Source organism: Ixodes scapularis, unplaced genomic scaffold (assembly GCF_016920785.2).
Source record: "Ixodes scapularis isolate PalLabHiFi unplaced genomic scaffold, ASM1692078v2 PGA_scaffold8__174_contigs__length_109621045, whole genome shotgun sequence".
Classification (NCBI taxonomy): domain Eukaryota; kingdom Metazoa; phylum Arthropoda; class Arachnida; order Ixodida; family Ixodidae; genus Ixodes; species Ixodes scapularis.
The window spans coordinates 24693593-24706366 of record NW_024609883.1 but is presented as its reverse complement, the minus strand read 5'-3'; the positions used below and the strand labels follow the sequence as shown (position 1 = coordinate 24706366).

Here is a 12774-nt window from a genome sequence, read left to right as displayed (position 1 = left end):
TACAAGAGGCACTACCCCGAAACACGCGGTTCGTGACTTGGCGACGTTCCCTTTGCATGAATCGAAGCGAGAGTGGGAGGGCGACCCTTCGTACCTGGTTGGGCCGCACCCGGTGGTGGATCTCCTGGATGCCGACCTCGCGGGTGCGCACGTCGCGACACCTTGTGCCGAAGTCCCGCATGCGTGCCAGGGCCAGCTCCCGCAGGTTCCCGTGCTCCACGCCAGAGGTCACCAGGGGCATGGGGATGTCCCTGCGCACGAGGCTCCGTCACGCTCCCGTTTGCACTCGCTAAGCGAGGCGTCGCGTCCACAATTGGTTTCCCGGAGGCCACCCTTTCCTCGTTCGGCGTACCTCCGACTTGCACCTTCCCGAGCTACACGGGTGGGAAACGAGAACTTGCGGAAACGCCGGGGCACGGACCGGAATTATTAGCGGGTGTATGAAAGGCAAGCTGCCTTTGTCTCTACTCGCTCTTCGAATGCACTCCAACGTTCGAACGCATTTCAACAGCGAGTACAGTCGAAGGCAGCTAGCTCGGCATCTACCCACCAGTCATATCGGTCGGAGCTCGGCGCTTCGGCATCCCCCCTCGTCCTCCCCTCTCCCTTCCCGCCCGTACAGACGTGGCGTCGGGAAGCTCGAGCAATATCGTTCTGCCCTGCTGTCCTGACATTTCTGGAGCGCGGAAAAGCACTTCCCACCATTTCAGATAAGGTTCGGACAACTGGCAACGGCGACATTAAGCGACAAGATGGCCAGGGTGTTGTTACCCCAAAGTGCAGCCCCAACTCGCGGCACTGCTAAGCACCCGCGTCGTGTTTCAATATCTCGATATTGTCCCAAATGAATGGAAATGTTATCGTGAGGGCCCTGGGTGAGCGCGAAAGTGTCGGAGCAGCCCACCGCTGGACCCTGTAGATGCGCGTCCAGGGCGGAACCAGGGCGAGGATCTTGGCGATGAGGTCCACCAGGAAACCCGGCGGGTAGCTCCGGTAGCGGCCGGTCTTCCACAGCTCGTACAGGCCGGTCCCTCGGATTACCAGGGTAGGATACACCTTAAGGCCGTCCATGCGGAAGGCCGGGTTCTCAAACAGTTCCTGCACAGGTAAAAGGAAACCCTTGTATGAGAACATGTTTCTGAAGGAAAGGCCTAGTGTGCTCTCATAGGCAAACTTGAAAGGCCTACTAATGGGCAAGATCGTGTATAAGAAAGGTCTATTAATGAGAAAGGTCTAGCGTGTTCTTATAGGCTAATTCGAAAAGCTTACTAATGGGAAAGGTCTACTGCATTCTTAGGTTAATTAAAAAGACCTAATGGGAAAGGTCTTCTAATGAGAAAGGTCTGCCAACGGAAAAGGTTTACCGAGTTTTCATAACGTAATGGGAAAAGCCCCTGTATTCCCATGAGCTTTCCTTCGACAAAGCTGAGTATATTTGCAACAGACACAACGAACGAAACTTGCTTCTTTAAAAAGAAAGTTTGAGATTGAACGCCACGAACTGCTTCTATCGGCCAAGAGAAGAACTTTCAGCCCGCTTTGGTCCTTCCTGACGAAGTACTTGCACGCAGAATACATTATAAGTAGGGTTCCATGTTTTCGGGCCTTATTATGCTCCCAATTCAAGAGGCTCTATCTAGGCTTATTCTTTCCCACAGATTCTGTGTTTCTTGATGGAAATATTTCGATATCAAAAACAAAAAAACCTCTGAGTTTATAGGGGCTGAAGAAAATAGTGCGCAAGCAAGCAATTCCCCAACCTTCAGGCAACATGAGCATGATCCCAACACTCGTCACTTGGAAAACCTCGCCAATAAGGGAAGGAAACTGTATGTGGTCCGCAAGAAGGCCTCGCGGACAATTCACTAGGGCCTGTGTTCCAGCTCAACACAAAATAACCTCGCGGATGAAGATTTTTTCCCAGTAGAGCTCGGGTCTTTTTTTTTTTACTTTAAGATAAATACAATTTGAGGTATTTCAGTTTTCCCCAAGTTCAATAAAACCCAGCTCGGGTTTACCGGTATTTACCAAAAACATGGAATCCTAGTTTTAGGGTCATTAACGTCGGTTCAATCTCCGGTAATGCAGGGTCTGCACCGAGATTCGGCCATGTTGTGCCTTCAAACCCCGCTTCGAGTCGCGTAACACCAATGACTGTAATAATGTGATGCGACCACTGTTGCGGATAGACTTCCACGCGCCACCTCAGTCAACTGGCTCGTATACCACAAATCACTTGAGCTGGGGAGAGGGGGAGACGGAGTTTGGAAACTCAATTCAGGGACGAAGAGTTTTTCGGAGAGTGTTTAGTCTACGTGGTCTGTGTGGTGTTCTTTATGACCAGGAGAGGGAGAAACGGAGGAAGCTCTGGGTGGCTGGGGTGTGGCTCGAGTCTCTTTGTGTTGGGTCCTCCTAAAGGAAGGACGCGGCTAACGCGTCTTCTGCTCGAAATTGTCTTTATAGTAATGTAACTTTCAGTGTGTACCTTTAATAAAAAGTTGTTCACTTGAGATGCTCCAATCTGGTTCTACAACAACCACCGTTGCACCGATGACCTAAGAGATTGTCGGCCGGTATACTCAATTTTTAAACACGGTGGTCTTCATTCGGAGTCAAGGTGGGTAGATGCTGCCGGTTCGACTCCAAAGGAAAACGAAGTAAGCCTGGAGCGACTTAAATACATCCCCGATCCTGCTTCTCAAGTTCTGTCGTCGACAGAGCCACTCGCGGCGATTTTTCTGGCACAAAGCACGACGCTAACAAAGGGTCGCTCACTTGCGTACGGGTAAAATGGCGGAAACTGGTCATCACGTTTCATGGATAACTGGAAGGGGCGCGTCGAGAAAATACCCCATTGGTTCCTAGGTACAATGTTTCTCGAGATACTTAGGTACGTAACGGCCAGTTTAATTCAGCCCCTAATGGAGACAATGCGGCGCGTGGAAGAGATGCGACTCTGCCTTTTAATATGGGACCTACCATCGACGTATATTAACATTTTCTGTCAAAGTAGTTCAAAATAGGGCCATTTGCTTCACACACGCTATCGTAACACTGCCAACGTAGCAAGCATCTACGAAATCGAATTTGAACGTGCCTAACCTCGCATCCCTCGTAAAAATTTCTCATTTGCACTACTTTCATGAAATCTAGCATAATTCCCCTTTGCGTGAAAAGTTACTAAAACCCCCTTTCTACAGATTGTTGCATCTCCATCACCAATACGAGATGCGCATACTTCCGCGTAAGCCTTTTCGCGGTCGTATCCCGAAGCACACTTACCATTTTCGGCGTCTGCGGTGTCTTTACCCAAAGCTCTCTTTCTTCTTTGAAGTCTTTAAAGCTGCCTTAATGACGTCGGCATTCGAGCACTTCCCTAATGAGTAATTCTTTGTATTCTCAGCTTTGTTTTGTGGCCCTACAGCTCCGCCCCACCACCAGTTCTCGAGGGTGTCTGAAAATGGAGCCAACGTGCCGACCCACCACGAACTGGTCGATATCCCGCTCGAAGTCCACGTTGGGCAGGTTGGGCATCATGTGTGCCACCACCTTGAAGCCTGCGTCCTTGGCCAGCCGGAAGGACTCGCACACCGCACGCACCGTGTGGCCCCTGCACACACATGGCCGGTCAACTCCTGGTTCACGCCCCCTCAACTCCGGCCTCACAGCCTCCCAGAAACGCCTTTTATAATGCGCGACGCATTTTAATGAAAGCCAAGTTGGGATTTGTGCGGTGGCGCTGCACCGTGTTGTTATCAGCTAAATTTAGACGAACGCCACCATAGGTCAAGTGGTCACATGACCACGTGATGTGCGTCCAACCACGTGAGGTCACGTGACGTCACGGTGCAAAGTCCTGGTGTTGTGTGACGCCTCGCTGAACTGAGGCTTGACCCAACATTAGCAGATCTATTAACGACAACACTATGACTTTGCGCCACAATGTCACCTGACCCTATGTCCCACAGTCGCGCTGTCCAGATGTCTGTACACCGGGTGTTTCTGTGAAGGCTTTCAAACGTCCATTAAAATAGGGTGTCTGAGAAAAAAATCGTTTCAGAAAAAACTGCCAGCCACGGTGGACGTAGAAAATTTAAGAACCATACTAATTGGCAAAATAATTACCTAAAACTTCCCAATTAACTGTTTAAATATTAGTGATAATAACTAGTGATTAACTATTAGTGATAATAAACATAGTACATTCCAGTCAGAGACTTGCTGATTCTCATCAAAACCTCTCGTGAGTCAATTCTGTGCCAAAAGACCCATTAAAGAAAATTATTAGCGTGCATACAATTGGATAATTAATTACTTTTAGCAATTAAGCTTTTAACTATTAAATCTAAAGGTACAGTTTCAATTAGAAACTTGATGTGAATCATTCAAAACTATTAAATTCACCCATATTATAACGATATAAGGCACGTGCAGTATTTTACGGAGTTCCAAAATCTGGCTCATTTTGGACGCGTTTCTAGGTTTCGGGTTTTTATTGAAGCACATGTCCGTGCTAGCAATCTCGTCCCCTATGGCCAAAGCGCAACAAAGTGCGATGCGTGTGCCGCCACGCATCGCACGTAAAGGTGCGTCTTCACAACGGCACCGACATCAAAAAGGCAAACCTCATCTGGCAGTCCGGAGGCTTTCTTGTCTAGCCTCTTCTACGTGCAATGCGTGGTGGCGCACATACGTTGTGCGTTTTTGTCACGGGTAGTGGGATTGGTGGCACGGAGATGCGCTCCGATAAGAAACCGAAACCCACTAACGCGTCCAAATTAAGTATTTTTTCGTAATGCCGTGAAATGCTGCGCGTGCCTTATTGTAATGTGGGTGGATTTAGCAGTTTTCTATGATTCGCATCAAGTATCTCATTGAAACCATACCTGTAAAATTAATAAATCAAACTTTAATTACTGAAAAGTAATTAATGACCTAATTATACCCAATGGTAATTATTTTCCTTAGTGGGCCCTTTGGCACAAACCACAATGGCATCAAGTTTTTCCTGCACGTGGAGTAGTCTTTTTGCAGGAGTGATTTGGCCTGGTTTTTCCAAATGTGTAAATGTGAGCAATCCTGCTTAAAACTAACCAAAAGTTCAAACGAAGCGACTTTGAATTGTCGCTTCGTTTGCGCCCATCTTCTTGGCCAGAAGCAGTGCCCTGTTGCTGCTGCTGCCTACACTGCTCGTGCGCAATAAAAGAAACCTAGTGGCTCCCTCGAGGAGCAGGCGGGGCCGCAAGGGGCAAAAAGGCGCCTCACCTGTTGGTGTCCCTCGCCACGTCTTCGTGGACGCTCTGGACTCCGATCTCGAGACGCGTGCAGCCATACAGGAGCATGTCCCTGTTACAATGCAAGGACACCTCAGGCGACTGCAATCTCTCCTGATTCCTCTCAACAAAAAAGGAACACTTAGACAAAAAGGCAAGGTTATTTGGTTATGAGGGATTCACATATGATTACATCTGAATCCCTCACAACCCGATACATTGTTCGTGCAGTCTGATCTGATAATCAGGCTCGTATGTGCAGGGTGCAAATGGTTTCACCATACTCCCTTTAGAGATGACATCAACAGCTCACACCGACTTCCTTGAACCCTGCAACGACACTTTTAGGAATGCCTCTACGACTACTGCGGCAAATGCTTGGGTCAGCTATTTCTGCAAGTTCTCCTTTTGTGCCGCTAGAGATAAATCACAAACAGTCTTCAAGAGCACAAAAGAGCAGGTATGAGATTCCCGAATAGGCTTGAGACACACACAAAGAATCATCATTATGTTGTTGCACTGTCACAGCAGAAAAGCTACGACTCTTCTCACAAGCTGCAGACTACCCGGTTCACAATAAAATTTGCCTCATTTAGTACCGTTATTCTGCAGCCCAAATCTACTGTGCAGCAGCTAAAAAGCTAGCGGCCTGTAAAGGTCATCCATGACAAAATTCTTGTATAAAAAATAGTTTACAGAGAAGTTAACCCCTTCAATGCCAGGCTTTTTTTTTCCCGCATGCCGAATGCAAATTTTGGTCTCAGTAACTGTGTGGGATGCTCCGCAAAGGATATTTATTTATACGAGACACACTGTTTTATGGCGAAAAAAAGTCAATTTGTGCCCGCACGCCTCCAACCTAAGACATATTTCTCATATTGTACTTTTTGAGACACGGTACTCTGCAATGGCACCTCGACCTCGCACCCCGAGGTCACGCTTTCGAGAGGCCTTATTCGGCCTTTGTTTACATGGACCAGTAACTTCCTCGCTTTCACGGTTGAGGAATATCAAGTTTATTAGTAATTTCTAGATCTTGGCGTCCAGCATGAAGTGGAAGGTTGAATGACATAGGAACTAACCATTCCGTAACAACATGGGAGGGAGCGTACAAAAACGGAAGTCACCCGAACAAAAAAATTATGTGCCATGAAAAATTGACACCATGAGGTAGAACATTGTTTTGATTGCTCGCTCATACGTGCCACTACAGGTAAAAAGAAAATGGCAGCCCAGTTGGGAGGGCCAGAGAGCAAATAGAAGCCACGCGGGAATCTGCCCGAGTAGACTCAAGCGTGGCATTCGAAGAATTAATGTCAGAGCGATCGCATTTATACCGAGACTCGTAGACTCCTGCTGCATCACGTCTCGTGGTCCATGTGACGTGATTGCACCACACAAGCACCTCGTGACACGACACGCTAGCACGTTGCGTCGTGTGATACAGCATGCAAATTCAGATAGCAGTAACACGACCACGTCGCAAGCAATGGTCACGTGGTGCCATCACATTGCGCGGTCTCACGTGACGCCGAAGATGTCACGCCGGTGATGTCAACAAGTAACAACTGATTACAGATTACATTTTGCAAATCGACTGTGCTTGGATGGGACATGTACGTCACAAAATAAACTTTTCTAGAAAATCTTTCCGGCACAATATTTACGTCGTAAGACAGATTTTGAGTTGGGTATGATTCTGAAATGTTCTTCCATTTCGAGATGTTGATTCCAAAATAAAGGTACAGTATGTTTTAGAGTCACTCATACAGATTTCATAGAAAGTCTCTTCGAAGTTGAGGGTTCCCTTAAAGGGTAACTGCAAAGAAAAAAAATGTGTTTTTTTAAACAGCCCAATTGCGACAAGCATGTCACAAAACAAATCTTCCGCGAAAAAACAAATTTTTTCTAGCAATATTTACGCCACAGGACGTAATCTAGTCAGGGTCACAACTTCACATTTTAAACTCCCGCTCTTTCGACGCACGCGCAGCGGCTGTTATACGTCACTCCGTGACGTATAGCAGCACTACGTGACGTATGTTATAATAAAAACTTTGTGGCGCGCGATTTAAAACGGACGAAATAGCCGCAAACTAAAATCAATCTCGCGCAATAAATATTGCTGTAAAAAAATTTTGTTTTTGGCAAAAAAATTGTTTTGTGACATGCTTGTCCCAATTGGTCTGCTTAAAAATACACTTTTTTTCTTTGCAGTTACCCTTTAAGGAGGGAAACTATTCAGAAAACAGATTTTTTGCAAAAAAAAAAGTTGATGTTTCAATAAGTTATGTTTACATCCACAAACATCTAGAGAGTTTTCTCAGAAAGTTTCATTTGTTTACGCTGTATGGTTATTTTTTAATAAATTATTTTTGGTTCATCGATGATAAAGAAAAGGTAGAGGTTCGAGCACTTTGAACACGTTATTCTTTGTTCCGCCTTTTGGCATAAATTTCACTATAGGAAAATTATTGTTTTTCTATTACACAATAGATAATTACTCTTAGGTGGTTTTTTGGGATAGAATTTTCTGAAGACATGCCTGGCTGGTTGGTTTCTCTGCTTTTACATTCTTTTATGCTAAAAAAAAAAAAACTACATTTGTCAAAAAGCACAGATATGGAAAAAAAATGTAAATCTTTTTATAGAGCTATACTTATAAAAAAAACAATGCAATAGAGCAAAATAACTAGCTGAATATGTGCTATGCATATTCCTATGACTATATAACACATAAAATTCAAATTTTTATTTTATTTTAGTACAATAGTTTTTCTAAGCGAACACACTAAATTCCATATTGCAACATTCGTAACAAGTTCCAGAATTGACAGAGGACAATGAAATCTGGCAGAGATGGTCTGGCCACTCATATAAACTTCCACTGCAAATTTGATTGAAATCAAGCAAGCGGTACAGAAGTCGACTTTCCTGGCTAGTGTCCCCCTTAACTATTTTCTGCAGCACCCGTTGCCCGAGGCACGACGGTAGTTTGCGTCCGGGCAATGAAACGACGTAAGGATGCGGGCTCACCCCAGGTGCCACTTGAGGCAGTAGTCCGGCCGGGTCTCGATGGTGATGCCGACGCACTTGGTGCGCGCCCGCTCGCCATACAGCACGGCCTCGCCCACCGAGCCGCTGGTGTGCCCCGAGAGGGCGTCGTGTAGAGAGCGCACAAACCAGTCCCGGTAGTCTTCGGGAAGGGACATGAAGGTGCCGCCCATCACAATGAACTCCACCTTGTCCACCGAGTGGCCTAGCTGACGCAGCTGCGGGCAAAAGGTGGACTATATCGTCGCATCCTCCTTTGTGATCACTCCGTTTTTGCCCGACGACGTGAAGGCTGTCCAAGATTTAGATTGGGCAAGTTGGCCGTTCAACTGTTCCTCGAGCTTCCAAACACGCAAAAAACAAACACTCACACGGCACTCACTAACGACTCTGTAATGCGCGATAAACTTCTTCCGATTCTACTTCTACTTTAATTTAAGACAATTTTCAAATAAAAAAAAGGAAAACGCCAGAAAATTAAAAAGGAAGAAATTGCCTTCTAACGTTTAGACAGATTCGTGGCTAAATAATTAATCTCTTTTTGTGACAATATTATAGACAGCATACTAACGCATCTGTCCTCCGGTTGCATGATGTTCTCGGCTTCGATAATTCCCCATTGGTAGACAGTTTTTCCTAACACGGTGCCGTTGTTAAAATACACTGAACAACCACGATCCCGACAGTCGATTCCTAAGTGGCCAGACTTGGCGTTGACAATGTTGTTGTCATGTTCACGAAGGCAGTCATTAGGACACTGCCCAGTTTGTCCTAAGTTTTTGCTCTACAGAAAGAGGGGAATCAATAGACAACCCCTTCAACGCAAGGCACAAAGTTTGTTCTATGCTTCACGGAGTAGCTGGATGCTCGATTTGAAGTTGTGGTCTTGTTTTTGCATGGGCTGGAACACATTTGGCACAAAGGAGCTCCGAGGAGAAAATTGCGAGGCTGAAGTGCGCAGGGTACCCTGTTTTCCTATTGGGGTCGGTCGTTGAAAAACTCCTCAAAGAAGTGAACCAAGGACGTTGTGTCAAACAAACGCAGAGCGACAGGAAAAAAAGAACAGTCATCGTCCCGTACATCCATAATTTTTTTTTACGGCTTTAAGAGAACAGCGAACAGAGTGAAGGTTGATGTCATGTTTTCAGCTCCGAACAAACTTTCCAGCCTGTGCATAAACGTGACCGCACCTTCAAATCGAGAAACCTGGTGCTTGAAGGAGAATGTCATCGAAACTACTCTAGTTTTGGAAAGTGCTCAGTTGGAGTACTAAACCAAGCGATAAATTTTGACGCCCGCCACCACCCTTTCAAAGCAAAAATGCACAAAAGCGTGCGAGTCTAGTTCACACTAGCACAGCGTACATGGTATTTTTACCGGAGCTCATCCAGAATTCATCCGACCACTTGACGAATGCACACGCGTCCACTTCCCAAACTGCCTAGTCAACCGATTGCTGATCCAGACGTCCTTACCTGCTGGATGCGATGGCGTGTCTGGAGGAACGGGTCGTAGCGTGCCCTGATGGCCCGCATAGACGTCGGCTGCAAAGACAAAGACGCCGGTCAGGTTTAGAGGACACTGACCCTGGCACCAGTTTCTTCGTCTTCTAAGCCACACATCATTTCGCTTGTTTGCCTGGGTTCTCCAACAGCCATGTAAGCCAGCGAGGTGTTCGAGAGCTTGAATGAAGGTGCCTTCACACTTGCAACTTGCAGCAGTCAAGCAACTGACTAGAAACATGCAAGTCGCTTCCCTGAAGCTCTCTTGGAGCCGACGTCGATTCGAGTCCTTCTCACTTCAGCTTGAGTTCATGTTTCGCTCTTTTGCCTTTTTGTTGTCGCACAGTTACACGTGCGTCGCTTGCGCCATAAGAGAAACACTGGTGATATCGGCCTGGGTCCTTTGGAAACGCACAACAAAAGCACAATCGCTACATTGGTGAGCACTCACTCGAGCTTCTGCGGTGCAGTATGTACCGTATTTACTTGAGTAGTAGCCGCACTATTTATGAACAATGTCCTTGAGTCTACTTTCCCGCAAAGCACATATACAGCCAATCATTTCGTTGCACATAAATAGCATAGCGAATAACTAGATTGAGAACACGAGTCTCCATACAAATGCAATCTTCACAAATGGTATCTTCGCGCAAAGACGTTATCTCTGCCCTGTAAACCGCTAGAATCATGCTGCCGATCGCGGTGATTGGCAAGCCACATTTTTCACGGAAAAGTGAACCCTCGGGTTTTCTTATAAACAGTGCGGCTATTACTTGAATAAATACGGTACCTTTTGAGCCATAAGCCACGAATTTGCTGCCAGGCGGAGTTCTTCTGCGGGCGCTCATTCAAATAAGGGAGCACTGCTCGTTATAAAAAAAATGGGTACCCTTTAATAGCGTTGATTAGAGCCACTGCAGACCTCTATGGTTCTGTACCCATGGCCGTTACCACGAACTGAGGCATTGAATGGACTGTTGGTTGCATCTCTCCCAAGTGCCGGATGTAAACAAATGCGAGGTGCACTATACATCACTTCTAAGGCACCAGTGATTGGTTCAGCCGCAGGGTGATGCTATGTTCACACTACGGACGCAACGCACCTACCTTTCATAACACGCGCAAACGTAAGCGCAAGGTGCGTTCAGACTACAATCAATCAAAATATAAACAAACTCGTTCTGCTTCTAAAAAAATTATTGGTGTGTGTATGTTCATACAGCCTAGAACTTAGTCTGGCTCAACAAGCAACTTGTCTCCCAGCTATAGATTAAAAATTTAGCCAGTGCGGTACGACTGCTAGCCTGGGTTTTTTTAACATGCACTACGCAGTAGTAATACATGACCCTACGCCGGTATGATGCTTATCCAGATTGAAACGGGCAGGTGTGGGAATTGAACCCAGGATCCCGGGTTCTGAAGCGCGAGCTTTTGCTCCATGTGCTCAGAGCTGGTGCGCGCTAGCCCACTCGGCCACCAATCACCCCCTTGTTCTTCCTCTTGCACTTCAGTTTGAGTGTGTTATGAAAGATTGGCGCGTTGCATCCGTGTTGTGAACATAGCATGATGCAGCAGCCGGTTCCAAAAATCACTCTGGAAGAGAATGCCCCGAACAGGTCAATTTTGTGACAAAAAGCTGTTGTGCGACCGTTGTGACTTGCAAGTGTGAACCACCTTTAGTGTCAGCAACTAGCTCGGCTGGCAGAGTTTAAATTGTCGATACTGTGAGGAAAACGGCAATATTCGAACTTGTCGGCCGTCTACCTTGCCCAGTTGCCAGAGGGTTTCATCAGGACCGTACCCTGGCAAGAATTTAAAGGGCTCAGCCATACGCATTTATCCATCCACGTAAAATTATTTTACCTCATAGCCGGTGTACGACTGGGTAGAGTACTCAAAATCAGAGTCTGGTCCGCCCGGGCAATACCTGCAATTTTGATACTCAAAATCAGAGTCTGGTCCGCCCGGGCAATACCTGCAATTTTGATAAAGCAACGAGAGTATTAGAGTGCGACGAGACAGATTCCGCAGTGTGCCACACTACGACCTTTAGTGGAGCTAGTTGGTTCACAGCTTTTGTCACTGTTTAAGCTGTCAACATTTACGAGGTGCCAGACGTGAACTGCGCTTCAGCACCAGGCCTCCAAAAGTAGTTAAAGCAGGGGCAGTAGGCCTACCAGGAAGGCTTTACAAGTTAGGTACTCCTGCATATCCCAAAATGGACGAAGCAAGGGCCATTGTCTTGCTCAGGTATTACTTCATCACCCTGTATTTTATATTTAAAAAAAAACAGCCTCATGCGAAAAAAGAAAAATAATGAGAACATAAAAGACACCATTGAAAAAAGTATCAGCCCGACCACAAAGTGCAACTATTAGCTACTGATTAGAAAAAGTGTCTCCCCCAAACACCCCTTTGGACGGCTCCACAGGAAGTTACGATGTTGAAGGTGCGAAATACAGAAGCTTACCCCACAGGTGCGATCAACTGGAAGTGGCCCACATTCTTGTTTTGTTACTACATATTTTTTAATATTTTCCCAGCAGGACGAAGTTCGTTCCAAAAGATGACCTGCCATTCTGTCGACCCTCACAATGAAATAACATTAGGTACACACAAGTTAACTAAAGGTAGCCAAATGGGCCAGAGCTGTTCCGACCAATGTTTTGCTCTATAGCTGCCTTTGTGGCTTCGGTGCTAAGAGCCGGCCTACGAATCCCCGGGCGGCAGGTTCATATCCTGGCCAAGGTGTCCGGATACCATGTAGGTATTCGGACACCTCGTAAGCAATATTTCGGTCGGGACCCCAGGACGACCCGGGGTCAAAAGAGGACGTCAAAATCAATCCTTAATCCCCCGCCGAGGTGTGCCAGATGCCCTTCGTGTGTTTAGAACGTAAAACCCCCCAATTCGATAAGTTTGGTTCTGCTCTGAGGCACGGGACC

General features: G+C 46.5%; 1 protein-coding gene across 1 annotated transcript in view; it reads right to left on the bottom strand.

The window, feature by feature from the left end:
- Window positions 1-12774, bottom strand: part of LOC8031185 (elongator complex protein 3) — a 31068-nt gene that overhangs the window by 12071 nt on the left and 6223 nt on the right. The window contains exons 6-12 of the mRNA XM_040213031.3: window positions 11693-11756; window positions 9803-9871; window positions 8310-8545; window positions 5266-5346; window positions 3484-3610; window positions 905-1098; window positions 95-251 (exon numbers count right to left, since the gene is read on the bottom strand). Of these exons, the coding sequence (XP_040068965.1) occupies window positions 95-251; window positions 905-1098; window positions 3484-3610; window positions 5266-5346; window positions 8310-8545; window positions 9803-9871; window positions 11693-11756 (928 nt within the window). The remainder of the gene's footprint in view (window positions 1-94; window positions 252-904; window positions 1099-3483; window positions 3611-5265; window positions 5347-8309; window positions 8546-9802; window positions 9872-11692; window positions 11757-12774) is intronic.